The sequence below is a fragment of the Cydia amplana genome, chromosome Z, assembly GCF_948474715.1.
Source record: "Cydia amplana chromosome Z, ilCydAmpl1.1, whole genome shotgun sequence".
NCBI lineage: Eukaryota > Metazoa > Arthropoda > Insecta > Lepidoptera > Tortricidae > Cydia > Cydia amplana.
This window is the reverse complement of record NC_086096.1, coordinates 29,086,826-29,104,534: the sequence shown is the minus strand read 5'-3', so window position 1 is coordinate 29,104,534 and position 17,709 is coordinate 29,086,826. Positions and strand designations below refer to the sequence as shown.

The 17,709-nt window shown below is 37.4% G+C and overlaps 1 protein-coding gene across 1 annotated transcript in view; it reads left to right on the top strand.

Moving 5' to 3' along the window:
- The window catches only part of LOC134661488 (ATP-binding cassette subfamily C member 4-like), a 42,515-nt gene extending 26,399 nt beyond the window's left edge, over positions 1-16,116 (top strand). The window contains exons 10-25 of the mRNA XM_063517597.1: positions 625-789; positions 3,524-3,661; positions 4,611-4,778; positions 4,998-5,111; positions 5,259-5,503; positions 5,668-5,714; positions 6,269-6,478; positions 7,191-7,421; positions 7,868-7,974; positions 10,350-10,473; positions 10,751-10,924; positions 11,226-11,353; positions 12,838-12,960; positions 13,318-13,440; positions 13,539-13,699; positions 15,778-16,116. Coding sequence (XP_063373667.1) covers positions 625-789; positions 3,524-3,661; positions 4,611-4,778; positions 4,998-5,111; positions 5,259-5,503; positions 5,668-5,714; positions 6,269-6,478; positions 7,191-7,421; positions 7,868-7,974; positions 10,350-10,473; positions 10,751-10,924; positions 11,226-11,353; positions 12,838-12,960; positions 13,318-13,440; positions 13,539-13,699; positions 15,778-16,057 — 2,538 coding nt within the window. The 3' untranslated portion in view covers positions 16,058-16,116. The remainder of the gene's footprint in view (positions 1-624; positions 790-3,523; positions 3,662-4,610; positions 4,779-4,997; positions 5,112-5,258; positions 5,504-5,667; positions 5,715-6,268; positions 6,479-7,190; positions 7,422-7,867; positions 7,975-10,349; positions 10,474-10,750; positions 10,925-11,225; positions 11,354-12,837; positions 12,961-13,317; positions 13,441-13,538; positions 13,700-15,777) is intronic.
- The last annotated feature ends 1,593 nt before the right edge of the window (positions 16,117-17,709 follow it).

The following is a 17,709-nucleotide window of genomic DNA, read 5'->3' as shown; positions in this document are numbered from 1 at the left end:
TCTGGAGATACTCTTGTACGATTTCCACAAGATATTACTTAGAGATCTAATTCACATCTAATAGATATCGAACACGATCTATCGTAAAAGTGACATTGGTTGCCCGAATTGCGCTGCAAAAGAGAACTAGTTGAAATCTAAAGTATAACGTATCTAGAATGGATCTAGTACGTGTCGTCTCTTGTGAATATCTTGAAGTTCGAATATGGCAGTTTGTCTAATTATAACGTTCTAAGTACACTACACTCACTAACCCATCTCTACAGACAAACATATAATATGTTGAACGTGTAGATAATTGTGTTCAGCTAAACCTAATAAAATATGTACCTATCTTATTTTTGTTATGTTGCGACGACGAAAAATAGATGTAAAAATATGTATTATAAATATTTACTTACTCATGAGAATAAATGTCTTTAAACCTTAAACCTTTTACGGGATGGTTGAACGCTAGGTTGTATGAAGCTGATTTGTATTGTATGTTAAAAGTAAGTCATGCCAACTTCTTTACCAACCGCCAGAGACAAGACGTAGAACTGCAAACACATTTATAAGTTAGGAAATTGGGGCAGCCTTAATTTCATTCACCTTTGTGCAACAAATATGTTGATATGTTGACAGTCGTCGTTCCTGCAACTGCTCCTGAAGGAGCTGAGCTCCTCGTCTGGCAGTGTGTCAATATACGGTTCGTTGTCCTACGCGTGCCAAGAGGCGTGGCTCTTCCCCGCCACGGTTCGAGAAAACATATTATTCGGATTGCCGTATATTGCAAGCAAATATAAAACCGTAAGTAGTTAGCCTATTTAGTAACGGCTATAATACATTAAGTATCTAATACTCGACAAACTGAGACACAATACCTAAATAAAAAGAGTAACGTTATGACGAATAATAGTAGTATTTTTATCATATGTATTTTTACACAATATTTATTTAATAATTACTTAATTTGGACGTCTATGTTTCGTTGCACAAATTAGGGTACAATATCTGGGAGACCGAGCTTTGCTCGGGAAACATACAAAAACATAAACATACAGAAACCAAACCTAGCTAGATCGATTTTTCGCCCCTAAAAACCCCCATATAGCAAATTTCATCGAAATCGTTAGAGCCGTTCCCGAGATCCCCGAAATATACATATAAATAAATAAATATATAAATAAATAAATATGCAAGAATTGCTCGTTTAAAGGTATAGATTAGATAGTGACAATATCATAAAATTAAATCTCACTTCTTGCCTGAAAGAACAATATAAATTGCATTACATTTTAATTTATGTAGCTACAACGTGTGCGTGAATAGCATGCGCGAGTAAATTGTACGAATAGTCATTCCATTTTTAAAATTTGTATAATAACGTATGGTTTGCAGGCACATTATTTGCTAACCCTTCAAGTTTGATTAGGATTATTTCTGTCCTTTTCCTACCACCAATAAAAAATTTGTAACATCGAATTTGAATTCAGCTAGGCAAATTAATATGACACCATTAACGTATATCTCAGGACGGGCCTTACGAGCACTGACCGACATATACGCTAACGTCTACGTATGTAATTTATTTTCTATACATCTCAATCGCACTAATATGCCAGTACGAGTGAGATGCATAACAAAATTAACAAGTAAGTTACAGTCATGGTAGTGTTTATGTCAGTGTCAAACTAGTGGTAGCTGTAAAAGTGTAAAGTTTTGCGAATGCTCAATTGCTCAGGCCAAGTTAAAATCGATTTATTTAATTGAATGGCGTAATAAATCACAAATAAATAGAAAATATATAAAGTATGTCACAAGTTTATATCTAAGGTTCTCAGCTATTGAGCTGCGTCAGAAGTTAGCGAGAACCGGTCACCGGGGCATCCAGGGAAGGCCCTCCTGTACTATGTATGGTACATGAGATCTATTGTTTAATGTAGGTACAATTACATATATATAAATAAATAAATAATATAAATACATAAATAAATAATATAATAATAAATATTAAAGGACATTCTTACACAAATTGACTAAGTCCCACAGTAAGCCCAAGAAGGCTTGTGTTGTGGGTACTCAGACAACGATATATATAATATACAAATACATAAATACATAGAAAACACCCAAGACTCGGGAACAAATATCTGTATTAATTACACAAATAAATGCCCATACTAGGATTCGAACCCAGGACCGCGGCTTAACAGGCAGGGTCACTACCCACTAGGCCAGACCAGTCGTCAAATTATACACAGATGCGATTTATTTGAAATACTTCTATTTAAAATGCAAATACAAAATGCAAAATACCTATTTTGTATTTTGCATTTAAATGCCTTTTAGTAAAAACCATTTTGTATTTTATTTGAAATACTTTTCGAGACGTATTTTGCATTTTTAATATTCATTTCAAAATGCAAAATACTTTGTGATTAAGTTTAGCCAACATTACCAGTCAAACAAAATGAAATGAACGAATGACGCTTGTATTGCCGAATTTGACCGATAGAGGCGCCTGCTAGCGCCTGGCGCCAGCGCCAGGAGGCCGATTTTTGAAATTCGACCGCTCGATTTCGTGTATTTCGTTCAGTAATATCTCCACTACTAGGCATGTAAATTCTACTAATAGAATCAAAAACTAGTGGTCAATACCACTAAATTCACAATTTATATCGTTCGTATTTCAAAAATCAGCATCTCGCCGTTTTCCACCGATTTTCGAGTGACGAAATCGAGCGATCGAAATTCAAAAATCGGCCCCCTGGTATTGTTAAAAAGCGTAATAAATAAAAACTGATGTTTTTTTCACTTTTTAACAATACCAGTCCAGTTGTTATTAATAAAAGAAAAGTGTAATAATAATAAAATAAGAACTAGATGCACAATCAACCGAAATAAATGGCCACACAAGTCACAAAATGGAGCCATGTCTCTCTTTTCGTTAGTCTAGTTTTTTACATTATTTTAAGTGAGTATTATTTCCTTTATTTATTTATCTTCTTAGGTTGGTTTTTTACAATATGTATATAAAATTAAAATATAAAAACACTTACAAAAATAATATAAAAAAATATTATAAACACATTATAAAAAACCTAACCTAGGGTGCCGCCAGCAGCGGGGCAGGGCCCAAGCTGCCGGTGGTCAGGGCCGCAGAGACAGGAACCGACGGACTATTATTAATACCATAACAGAATTTATTGATACGCGTACTGATAAATATGACCAAAATGTCATGCATAAGGTGCCCTGCCATGATATTAGACGTTTTTGTTCGGCTCGGCATTGTGTCTCTATTTCTCATGATAAATACCTAAAATAAATAAAAATATCTGAGATTTGCTCAAAAGGTATTTTATTTTGAAAAAGTATTTTGAAAATACATATTTTGCATTTAGCATTTGAAATACAAAACGCAAAACTATTTGGTATTTTGCATTTGAAATAGTAAATCTGAAAAGTATTTTGCATTTTGTATTTAAATGCTTTTTTAAAACTATTTTGTACATCTCTGAAATTATATTACATGATACAGGTATGCAAGGTGTGTGCGCTCGAGAAGGACTTCAAGCAGTTTCCGTTCAGCGACCAGACGTTGGTGGGCGAGCGCGGCGTTTCGCTGTCGGGCGGTCAGCGCGCGCGCATCAATCTGGCCCGTGCTGTCTATCGTGAGGTAAGGCTAGGCTATAACCGCGAAAATCGAAGTTCGTACATTTCGAGCAACTACCTCTGTCACTCTAATTAAGCCTTAATGAGAGTAAAAGAGAAAGTGGCTCGAAATTTGCGCACTTAAATGTTCGCGGTAGGCCCTCAGAGATGTAATAAGGGATTGAGGTTACATTTTTAGTGAATAGCATCATATTATATCTAGGCAAACTATGTGTCTCCAAACACGTATGCGTGCACTTTAGTCACTAAACCTTAAGCTAGCCTCACCTAAAATTGAATTATATAAATCGCATTAGGTATTTTATCGCACACTGCAAAGTGGATTTAATGTTTCACTAAACGCTCAGCTAAATTATGGTACACGGAGCTCGTCAAGTGGTTACGATTTATAATAATGTAAGTAATTTACGCCTTCGAAAAAATCAACAAAACTTAAGAGCAAAGGTGACGGCCGTTTCTCCATACAAACGTAAATAGTCCCCATTTATCTCTCTAAATAGATATTGACATTATGGAAAATATTTTTTCACACCACCTATTCGGAAAAGAGCTTTTTCTTCCCTGCTAGGAGGGATCAAAGTGGCACTTTTCCTCCCTGCTAGGAGGGAACACTTTTCTGTTCTAGCACACTATTTTTCCATTTTTTTGCACATTATTTTTTAGCTTTAATAATCTGTTTAAGCAACAGATTGTGTCAACACTAAGATTTTTTTATTTTCCTCATAGTTTATGTGAAAAGCCGTATGTGTCACACGACCCCTTGATCCCTTGTAATACAAACTACTATTACATAATTTGATGTTGTAGGTATGTTGACCTGACATAAGTGACATAGCTATGTATTTGACTTTTTTGGATGTCAAAAATTTTTGAACTCAGCCTATCAGATCAGGCAGGCTCCATAGAATTTCAAAATGATCACTACTTGAGTGCAATCTATTTTTGTTTTGAAGGCGGACATCTACCTGCTGGATGACCCGCTGTCGGCGGTGGACGCCAACGTGGGTCGGCAGCTGTTCGAGGGCTGCATCAACGGCTACCTGCGCGGGCGCACGCGCGTGCTCGTCACGCACCAGATACACTTCCTCAAGGCCGCCGACTACATCATCATCCTCAACGAGGTGGGATACAACACTACTACGAGTATATGTACATACCCGACTAATTCTTGTTATACTTACCACCATGATAGTGGAAAACAAACCTACAAACATAAGATAACATAATTTATTTATACAATAACTACTTTGTTAATGTATAACTAGTAAAGTCGGGGTGAATAAAATACTAAGAGCATTTGCAATTTTGAATCAATACTTTACAAAATTTCCTCATTTCAGGGCAAAATCGAAAATATGGGAACATACCAAGAATTAATGAAGAGTGGTAGAGACTTGACAAGATTTTTATCGGAAGAGAAAGAAAAAGACAAAGACTCTGTCAGTCTCAGCGCAGTAAGTTTGACATCGACATACTTATCCTTAAAGCTTTTGTAACTTCATTTGGTAAGGCAATTTGAGAATCCGATATTAAATGAATTGAAGATAAATAACCTAACTACTTAGGAAATACTGCGGCAAGGAATTGTTATTTTTTTTTAGAAAAGTGAGGACAAAGCAAACGTGATTAAGAGGCGTATATCTAAAGTGAGCGAAGCCGAGGAGCAACCAGAGTTCAAGGCTCAGGTAGCCGTGGCCGAGGAGCGGCAGTCAGGCAGCTTGCGGCTGGAGGTGATCGCCGCTTACTTCCTGTCCGGCAACAGCGTGTGCTACGTCCTATTCACTGTGGGCGTGGTGCTGGCTGCCACCGCGGCCGCGGGCTCGGCCGACTATTGGGTCAGCAATTGGTGAGTTTGTAATATTAAAAGTGAGCGGAGTCGAGTGTTAACTTACTCGTACATGCTACAATTATACAACATTCGATTTTATAGCAATTCGTTAGGTACCTACTAGACTTTTGTAGTTGTATATAAATAAAAAGTAAAATTCAGTTATCTTGTAATCTTTACAGGACAAATGAAATGGCAAGACATGAAGCGGAAGCAGGATCTGATACCGGTAAATAAATTACTTTAAAAAAAGGAAGTTGCGTCCAAAAACAGTAGATTGGGTTCCCTTCATATCACCAACAAAACAATTATTTTATAAGTATGTCCAGCTACTAATTGTAATTAGTTTTATTTGTACATATCTGTGACAGCAATACCAAGCAGATCAATTTCACGTTCATATCATAGTTTTAATATAAATCTAGAAACTACGAACATAATATTCTTATTCTTAATCTACAACAATGACGATTGACAAGGCACGCGACGTTGTATGGTGGTTAATTTTCTCTTTATTTATTTTATTTTATCCTCTCCGCAGATTAAGTCAAACATTTTTCAATATAATAAGCATTGAGGGGTGAATGACATCCTATAATAGCCATAGAATGTGGGTTACAGTTCCAGCAGCACCTAAGTTCTGAGCTCATGGAATATGCAATGAGTTTCTCAAAATGTTCAATAAATACTATATACATATAAATATTTATACTTGTTCGACGTTTTTGCTAGTGGACCAGGTAGAGACGTAACATTAAGTTTGGTAAATGTTTGATCGTACAGATGGCGGGCTGGATGAGCAGGTGGGTCGCTTCACGACGCGGCAGTACCTGATCGTGCACGGCAGCATCGTCGCCGTGCTCATTCTGCTCGTCAACGTGCGCGTGCTGCCCTTCGTGCAACTCTGCATCGCTTCCTCCCGAAAACTGCACAACAAAATGTTTTCAGTCATGTTGAGGGGCATCATGCGCTTCTTTGACACTAGCTCTTCAGGTAAGCCACATTTTAAGTACTTTACCCAGGGATCGGAACCGGTTTTTGCAAAACCATTCGAAATAACCATAATTTTCGAATTTTATACTCGAAATCTAGGACTCAGTTGTGTTTTTAGTTTACGACTTCGTATTATTAGATTGCCCAATTAGAAATGGAATAACGGAATGGCAAAGAACGAAATAATACCGTTTTCGTTCCCATACAAAAAATACCGGTAACCGATCCCTGATTTCACCATTTTATCTTCAATTGGCTAAACAGTAAATATATACCTATTGACGTTAATTCAAAACGTCAATATACCAAATGTAGCTATGAGACAGGAGAGGAATGGTGCTGGGTCAAACACATTTTTGAAAAAGATCACTTCTGTGGACAATACAGTCAAAGTTAACGACTCTGGTACATAGGTATCCCGTTTTTCTTATTTGAGTCTCAAGTACAGTACCGAAGAAATGTATCCCGCCAGTAAAGGTACATGTCTACAGAAAAGACGCGAGCAAGTCCGACCACCTTATAAAAAAGGTCACTTCTGTGGACAATACAATCAAAGTTATCGCCCTGGGAATAGATATCCCGATTTACTTATTTGAGTCTCAAGTACTGAACCCCGCCTGTAAAGGTGCCGGGTAAAAATGAGGTTCCCTTAAATTTGCGATGTGAAGGAAAGACTGCTAAGCTACGAGTATTACTTTGGTGCTTTTTGCAGGGCGTATCCTGAATCGCTTCACCAAGGATATCGGCGCGGTGGATGAGATCCTGCCGCGCACGCTCCTCGACGTGTTCCAGATCTACAGCACGCTTGGCGCCATCTTGACTCTTAACGCCATAGCGCTCTACTGGACTCTTATACCGTCTGCGGTGCTCGTTGCCATATTCGCGATCTTCGTTAAAATCTACTTAAACGCTGCTCAGAGCATTAAGCGTCTAGAAGGCACAAGTAAGTATTATTAAGCCGTAGGGGAGACCACGGAGTGTTGTGGCATAGGGGAGTTGTGTCAATGTAAATTTCTCGAAAACTATGATTGTTAGCGAGCTGGAACCAGCGCTCTTTAGCCCCTTTAGAAATGCGCATTTCTAAGTACTTTCTGCTAACGGCGCATAAGTATAAAGTGGTTTTGGGTGTACAACATTTACGTACAAAGAAACGCTAAAAGCAACTTTTCCCCAAAATTTTTGATTGTATCAATATTGATTGTATAATTATTATTGTACCTTACCATATTATTGCTAAACAGCATCCTATTTTGTTTTATTTTTTTTTATCTATGAATTTAAAACGCATGTCAATATTTAACAGATTTATCGATGTTTCATTTGTAGCAAGCAGTTGATATCTGCCCGAAAAAGTTCCAGGTCTAAGTTTTTTTTTTCATTTGTTTGCAGCAAAGAGTCCCGTATTCGGCTTGGTGACGTCTTCTCTTAATGGCATTTCAACTATAAGATCTTGTGGAGCCCAGAATAAACTAATTGAAGACTTTGATCGGCATCAGGTAACTGTTCAATTATTTAAATGTTAAATAAATATAGGAATCTACTTTAATATTTAAGTACATGCATATACATACATACCAGGTGGGCCCTTTTATAACACGAGCAAACAATTTAATCAAATATTGTTCTCCTCGAACGATAAAACTTTTTTAGCAAGTTTTTAAAATTTATGAAGTCTTTAGACTTCCTAGTTTTCATACAAATTAATTATAACATCAATGTACACCATTATTATTGTAATTGACGTTGTTTGTGACTATATGTATGTAAGCTGTGCCGTTCTCGAGAACGTTCTCCGTTTTGTATGGGGAGTAAATTTGTTTTCAGTATGTATTAATAACCCAACTGATTTCGGAAGACCAATTGTAACTTTTAAAGTTATAAAGCGTTTTAACGAGGCGTTTAAAACAGTTTTGTTTTTAACTACTTACAAGGGTAACCGCGTAGGTATTTTACTACATGTCTACAGGTTTTTACTGTGACGTAATTTTTATTTTTGATGATTACAATATCGTACTTTAATGTTTGCGCGCGCTTCATGCAATGATGTCCCTTGTGCTAGCCCCGCAGAGCTGAATATGTGCCCAGCATATCCTGTTGCTGACTATGTTGCAAAGCCAGTAGTTTAAAATCGAACATTCTTGTGCAGTCAGCAGTAACCTTTGTATGGAGCTAAATAAAATTGCAAAATTTAAGAGCAAAACTGCGTGGCCGTCCGCCGTGATTCTAACTCCTGCATCAACCCACTTTTGTACTCAGAATTGCAACTTCTAATCATTGAAGACTCGTTCCTTCTTCCATTATTTTTACCCATAAAGCTAGGCAATTGATAGATACCGTGTGTCAAGGTTTCTTTCGGATGTTGGGAACATGTTTTTACTATTTGTTGAGTTACATCTAAGCATCCGTAACTATGTTTACTGTTGACAGTTTACAGCCGTAACAAGTATCGAGTCGCAAGGAATCATTTCCGTTATTCAACGGTATGTATGAGATCATCATCTTGCTTTTTGTGGTTCGTCAATATGCTGCCATGCGAACGGTTTGCGCTGAGTGCCTCTGTTATTATAAAATAAAGTACCCAACTAAATCGTAGAGGATAATTGTGCTACGCGCGCACTTGCACCAATTAGACTTACCTATAGCTTTTAGCAGGGCTAGCACATTTGTCAGGGCGCCAGTCTTTTATTTTGTCGATCTTGAACATAACAAATAATAAACCGCTAGTGCTAGTTGTATTCGCGTCCTATAGTAGTTTATGCAACAGTGATATAATAAGGGTTCTTAAAATTCAAGGGTCGAAGTTACAAAACGAGACGTAGTCGAGTTTTGTAAAAAAAGACCCGAGAATTTTAAGAACCAATTATGAGCTGTTGCATACATTACTTTTTCTATGACAGCTGCAGCAAAAAAAAAGAGTTATTATTAAAAAAAAAAGAGTTATTATTTAAAAAAAAAAGAGTTATTATTGTAAATGAAAACATACCTCTTTCAATCAAGATGATCGGAACTTGTATCTTTAAAAAAAATAAAGCAGTTGTATTATACTCATAAGATGACTGCTAGCAGTCATCTTATGAGCCTATAGACAAATCATTCAAATGACATTGCTTTAGATATCACTGTCAGTCATTTAATTGACACATTTAAGTGCTGGAGTAGAAAAAGGATTTAAGGATTCAGAGCCAACACACAATTCTATAGAATGTTTTAATTTGTGTCCCTTAGACCGATTCACGCTTGACCGGTTTTTTTGTTGGTTATTACGCAGTATATTTATCTACCTACACCAAGTTTGAGGAGTGTAGGTTAAATTTAACCGCTATAAATGGCTATAATATATATACATACAGTAAAAAGAACAAAAGGTATTGTGTCTACCTTGATGTTTATTGCAATTTAATTTTAATATAAGTTGTTGTATAGGCAAGTAAGATAAATGTACTTATTACCTGCAGTTCATGCGTATGAGCCCGCTCAGCGACGCATAACAAAGAAGAAACACCAAAAAATTACGGTTTTCGTGTGGGTTTCACTTCGTATTTACATTTCAGTCTTTTATAAATTAATTACGTAAACCAGGCCCCCACCTTCCCCAGTATTAGGTACAGTTGTTTCCGAGTATCTTTTATTTAAATCCCTCCTCTTAACTGCAAATCGTAACATTTAATGATCAGTCGGGACCGGTTTTTATTTTGTAATAAGTAATATTTTTCACTTTGTGATTGTGAATTGAAATGAAATGTACAAATATTAGGAATATTTCGCTTAATAACTCTGCTTCGCACGGTTAATCCGTGTAATCATTTATAGTAAACTCAAAAACATATAGTTATTTAGTAAGTAAGTACCTTATACTGAATAATAATTTCAGAACTTGCATACGGCTGCTTGGAATGGATTCTTAGGAGGGGGTGCAACTTTCGGCTTTTATTTGGATTCCCTATGCTGTATTTATTTGGCAACTATAATATTTGTCTTCTTATACGTTGACTTTGGTAAGTATCGGTTACGTTATCGCATTAAAGTTACATGTGCCTTTCACAACAGTTAAATATTGCCGACCTTAAAATACCGGCAACTATGTTCACTGTTCATATTTTGTCAAACTATTAACATAGTGGTCAAACTATTACATTAGGAGCACACAAAGTGTCAGGATTTTCAGGTGTGTTTCGGCTTCTATAGCGATATCGTATCGGATAACATATTGAGCCCAATTATAAACTCTAAATGTCGGTCGTTTAAGTAATACTAAAGGTAGGAACGTTGTAGGCGGAGTGATGGCGATCGGCAGCGTGGGGCTGGCGGTGACACAGAGCCTGACGCTGACCATGATGCTGCAGCACGGCGCGCGGATGTTGGTGGAGTTCCTCGCGCAGCTCACCAGCGTGGAGCGCGTGCTGGAGTACAGCCGGATTGACACCGAGACAAACCTATTTGAAGGACGTAAGTGTACATTCTGCAACAGACTAGGTACACTGAGAAAAATATCATCCCTAAGAATAAAAAAAAAACATTTCTGTTGTCAAGCTTTACGGTTTCTATCTGAGAAAGATTTAATAGTACAGTCATGTCTGAAAATATCGATATGAACAAAGTGCCAATAATATATATACACGACCTTATAGCCATTTATTAAGGTAGTAGGTACTTAAACAGAATTAAAATTAATAGAGTCTTACTTAAGTATGTATTAATTATGTAGGTACCTTTTACCAACTAACACTTAATTTGTTTGGTTTTACAGAGGTGCCCACTCCCCACATGTGGCCATCACAGGGCAGGATCGTGTTCCAAAACGTGAACATGCGTTATTCGCCCGACGAAGCCCCGATACTAAAGAACTTAAATATTACAGTCGACAGTGGCTGGAAGGTATGTACAAACTTTTAAAACGTTGTTGACCTACGTAAATACATAATGACATACCATTAGGATAATCTGAAGACAAGAAGAACGGTATGTTTGTCTAACATAAACAATTATTGGTAACTACTACGGCATGGAACGAATAGACGAGTGTACTTTCTTTCGACATCGTTTATGTAAATAAACATGTGCTTGTAATGTATCTTTCTAATAAATTTTATTGTATACCTAATACTGTAACATATTAGTGCACTAGATATACAGAGTATAAAAAATGGCCGCATAAGGAAATCTAGCATTCGCTGCAGCCTTCATTATTCGTTTTATGGTATATTCGTGTTATAGCTAACCTAAATATAACCTTAGCTAAGCTAACCTTTACAACATTTATAAACTGAGGGTTAATACGAGAAAATGGCCAGTTTAGTGTTGTTGTTAACACTAGTATAAGGGGTGTACCGCAAAAAAAACTGTATACTTCAAATGAAAAAATCTGATGCAATTTATAAGGATATTTGGATATTAGGATTACTAAAATATAAAGCTACTTTAATTTAAATAATTATCCGTTTTTTATTGTTATATTTTCTGTAGGAGTGATAGGCAGCTTCTTCCTAGCGCATTCAGTGGCAGCTTTTTACGGAGCTGTTTTTCATATTTGCGTGCACCATTCCAACACCTGCTAGATTTGTGAATGTTTTTTGGCTGTTTTATCCTTCCCTTTTAAAACACTCTTGATTTGAGCCCATTAATACTCAAGAGAACGGCACTGCAGGACGAATGGTGGTCTTACTTTGCTCAACGTCTATTACAAAATGCGACTTTTTGTACGAAGGAAATTGAATGATTTTCGTCTTGGCCTAGAAATGAATTAACGCATTTTTGTTACTTTAGCTAACCTAACTTTTGTACGAATCTATATATGTACTATGTTTGTTTATAATTTGTTTCACTTTAGCCGTATATGTACCCCAATTTTTCACGATTAATGTGACGGGCATGCGGGCGCAAATTCTATTAGGTAACAATTTTTCTCCTGTTCCGAGAGGTCTGCCGCTTCGAGGCAATGCTTCGAGGCATCTGTTCAAAAGACAACGTACTAAATTAGTTATTTATTATGAAATGCACGAAACTTCGAGGTATTTTTAAGTGTATCGAAAGCTAAGAGGATGTAGGAAGAAATCTTGCCATGTCGAAAAAAACAATTTCTGCAGTGATATCTTCTATTCACCGGTGTATTGAAATTTACAGTTTTTTTTTTCGTTCAAACCTTAGGTTAGGGTACAGTCAAAGAATTAAATTTCCGACCCATTTCGTACCTTGTCACAGGGACAATCAATTTAAAAGTCGCTAGAAACCTCATACCCTCATACTATTTTCACTATGACAATTTAAAGTACAAAATGGATAGGAAATTAACTTAAAATTTAACTTAAAATTAACTTAAACTTAAAATTCTTTGTCTGTTCTTACCAAATAATTTCGAACAGGTTGGCGTAGTGGGCAGAACTGGCGCTGGAAAATCGTCCCTAATTTCTGCATTATTCAGATTTGCATTTTTGGACGGCACTGTCACAATTGACGGACTGGATACATCGCTGATAGCTCGACAAGTACGTTTTATTTCTTCCCGTTTTATGTGATGACTGATGTGTGATGTGATTTAGATACGATTAAATAAAAATGTACGTACATAAGTACTTAGTTAAGAATCTGTTAAGTCTTTAACTTAATTTATTTAATTGTGTTACGACAAATAAGCAGTAGTTACTTACATGAAACTGTGTTAGCTTATGCTAAACCTTTATAGCATTATGTTTATTTAATATATTATATTATTAATATGTTATGAATTAAGTACAATACCTAAATTGGTAACTGATTAATATTAAGTGTGAGTTCATATTTATATTTGTTACTTGCGTTTAGTAGCAAATATTGAATCTCTAAATTTACGAATTTTTTTTTAGGATCTCCGAACCAAAATTTCTATCATACCTCAAGAGCCAGTCCTATTCTCTGCTACAATTCGCTATAATCTAGACCCGTTCAATGTGTACAGTGACGATGACCTCTGGAGAGCACTCGAACAGGTACGAGAGCACGGTATAACCATACCAATGTATTTTTATTGTATTGTACTGCTACTAGATGCTGCCTTTAAACATTCATTACATTTTATTGTTTCTAGGTGGACATGAAATCTGCAATACCGTCTCTGGATTTCCTAGTAACAGAGGGTGGATCAAATTTTTCTGTAGGGCAACGGCAATTGATGTGTCTGGCCCGCGCTGTACTCAGATCGAATAAAATTTTGATTATGGATGAAGCCACTGCCAACGTAGACCCTCAGTAAGTAAAAGTCTAATTTACAATGCATTAAACGGGCTTGTAAAGTGTTGTAATCAATAAATAATGCGTAGTTCTACTTTTAAAGTCTCTGACCGGAACGTTAGCGAAGGGCTCCGCTTTGTTTGACCCGGGCAATCTGCTTTTGTATGTCCGGATGTTCTCCTCTACAGGTCGCAATTCTTAACTGATTCTCGTGAAATTTTGTGACCAGATTCTATCATTAAATGTTTTTTTTTGTGTATCCTGTTTTTGAATTTTTTCAAAATGGCGGAGTCGTGATAGCTCGCGCCCGCGCCTAAACAAATAGTCGATATCTTAAGAGTTTTTTTTCTGAGACATGTTTACAGTGATTTGCGCTGGTTTAGGCGGTATTTAGTTATTTCGTTTTTACTAGAGAATAAGTAGCCAAATTTCGTCAGCTTAGCTAAGTGCTATATGGGCGCAGTTTGCAAACAGCCGCTTTGAAGTAGGCAGGTCCCTGATGGTTCGATCCCCAGTAATGCTGGAACGTAATTTTTTGTATTTTTTTTTACACTTAAATTTCGTATTATTAATCGATTAAGCGAGCGCAAAAAGCTGGCTAAGAGTATTTTTACAAGCTTTTAACTTGTAAAAATGAACCTCTAAAAAGATATGTATTTTTTTGTCTATTTAGACTTTCAAAATGATTCTTAACAGCGGAGCCATAGATTTATTCAGTTTTAAGCTATGCCACTAGTTAATTAGGTTCGAGGTTATTAGGGGTGGAGAAATAAGCAATGTCAGGAAAAAATCTTATAATAAATATACTAGTTTCTGTCCGTGACTTCGTCTGCGCGGGATGATGATGTGAAGATAAAAGTTATCCTATGTCTTTCCTCGGGCTTCAACTACATATCTCAACACCAAATTTCATCTAAATCGGTTCAGCGGTGTAAGCGTGAAGTGGTACCAGACAGATAGACAGAGTTACTTTCGCATTTATAATATTAGTCCCTACTAAGGATACAATATGGGCATTTTTGTTTTATTGTATAATTTACGGAGATATTTTATTGGAAAAATCAGTTCATTAGTTATATGTAGAGTTAGACCAAGAAAAGTCTGCAACGATTTTTATATAGTGTGTCAAAGGTCTGTTTGATTTCAAACATAGAGAGAATCATACTATCTTTGATACTTGATGAGTATATAGGTAGTTTTTTTTGTTCCTAATAAAATACTGACAAGATTTGGTTGACCCAGTATAGCATATACGCAGTGCAAGTGTTATTTAAGTATACACCTGTTCGATAGCAAAGGTGGACTGTATTAGCGAGAAAGGGGCGAAAGAGAAAGTGAAATTTAGGGCCGATGGAGCAAGAAAGTTGGGATAAATCGGGATAAATAATATGGAAATTAAAACTAAAGTGTGTATATGTGTAAGCGAAGTTACCTTCGCTCCGGAGACTGTGGGAACCAAATCGTGGTCACCGTTGAAGACCGCTGGTGGTGATTCAGGCTTTCTGTCACAAGCTAGAGGAAGCGTAAAATCGTTACCTGCAGTCGCACAACTTAGACCTCAGATTTTCCCCTCCACGGATGAGTTCGGCGTCCTCCGGTACACAACACTGATCTTAATAACGTACTAACTAAAGGTATAGTAGTGGTTTAAATTAAAGGTGCGAGAATAGAGGGGAGTAACGAAAAGGGATGTGAACTGGTGGTAGGTTTTTGACACACTGGCTCTGTCAGCTGTATGACAGAGCAACAGTTTATTTTTTAAATAGGTATTTGAAATCTTAACTGTGACAAGGTGTTGCCACAGTGAACACAAAAATCCATTATAATATGAACGACACACTGACCATCCCGACATAACTGAACAACGCCATAATTTCATAGAAGTTTGACGTTTAAAATAACACTTGCCCTGCGTGTGCTATCAAAATCGTTGCAGACTTGTCTTGGTCTAACTCTAGTAGCTTGAAAATTAATGAGCAATGTGCAACCAGTGACGACATAGGTAGGTACCTACAACAAGAGCAAGTGCGAGTATATGATAAATAGACAAAACACATTTAAAATAAGTTTGTACATTGGTTACCATTTATTTTCAGGACTGACAATTTTATACAGAAAACGATCCGCAGCAAGTTCGCGTCATGTACGGTGCTGACGATCGCTCACCGGCTCAACACCATCATGGACTCGGACCGCGTGCTGGTGATGGACAGTGGCGAGGTGGCGGAGTTCGACTACCCCTACCACCTGCTCTCCGACCCCAACAGCCGGCTGTCCTCCATGGTCCGGGAGACTGGGGACTCGAACATGGCTCGTCTGTTTCAGATAGCCAAGGATGCCTATTTCCGAAGTAATCTGAAGGAAAATGCCGCATGAACTGCATCCAAAGTAATTTTAAAGAAAACGCCTCATGAAATTTACTATGTAATAAGGCGAGTCGGTTTACGCTATTGTCCCACTGATGCGTATCCACTCTGTATGTGAGTGTATAGGCAGATATGTGCATAGGTACATATCTATTACCGGAGCTACATACGTGGATGGAAATAGGCCTCCCATAATACTTTTATTTTATTGCCTACATCCGTACTTGTGATGCTCAACAACATACTGCCGTATTCGAACTTCAAGATATTCACAAGAGACGACACGTACTAGATCTTTGGAGGATACAACTAAACGGAGTAGCCATTAACAGGCTTTCCCCTCTGTCGAAAATAGGCGGCCAACGGTCATACACAATGTATGGACTGACGTTTATCTGACATGGCTATTTTTACGTTACGCATACATTTGACGTTCCCCTCCCCCGCAAATATCGGCAGACTGTTTTGTACAGAAAATTACAGACATGGCGTCTCCGTTTGATTATATCCTCCAAGACTAGATCTATTCTAGATACGTTATAGTTTAGATTTTAACTAGTTCTCTTTTGCAGCGCAATTCGGGCAACCAATGTCACATTTACGATAGATCGTGTTAGATACCTATTAGATGTGAATTAGATCTCTAAGTAATATTTTTTGGAAATTGTTCAAGAGTATCTCTATAGAATTCATGCAATAGGTTTTATTCTGGTATAGTAAAAATAATTTATTTACAAACAAGATATTGTACATTCAAAAAAAAAAAATTAAATAAACTAACTTATCTATAAAATAAAACTAAATTAGAACTAAAAACTAATACTAAATTACAAAAAACCTATAAAAGACCCAATCATAAAAGAAATGCCCCGTCCAACAGTTCGGCCTGCGGCATGGACCCCATTACACTGGCGGCGTTACCTCTCTGTACCGCTAGCGCGATACGCTGAGAGAGGTACGCGCCAGCCCTACGGTCCCCTGTGGAATCGACCAGCCGCGCCGACAAAGCCTTCATAAATGCCTTCATGTCGGATGACCAAGGTCCCAGGGTCTCAACTGCAAGCGCCGTGGCGGGGGGATCTGGGAGGCTCGAGGTGGCAGCTGGGACTGGGTGTTTTTCCCTCAGGGCGGCATAAGTCTCGGGAGAGTGCGTAGCTAAGTCGTCGCACGAGAAAAGAAGCCGGGCAGCTCCCCTCACGTCCCCCTCCGAAAGTTTATTTTCGATGGACTTAACTTTAAAAGCCAGTGAACTCACAGGAGTGCGAGTATTGATGTCACGACCTTGCGAGATGAAAGGCGAGTCGGATATAGAAAACGTATTACTTTTTATCTGAGAGGTGAGTGACGATTTGTTGGATCTATCTGCATGTAAAACTTTGTAAGGAAACGTGAGTAGACGCTCCCAAGCCTGAAAATAATTTTCAACAACAACCTTAGCTACGCACTCGGTGAGGCTTCGTGCAACGGTAATGCGTGCACCACGAGGTATTCTCTTTATGACTGGGTTGTTAGTTTTCAAAAGCCCTAATTTTTTTGGCGAGAGATGTTGCATCTGTGGGTGACGGTGATACTGTTGCTGTAGAGCCCCTAGAGTATTAGAGTATCTCCAGAATCGCGAAAATGTCATATTTGACAGGTTAGATCTTAAACATATCGTTATCG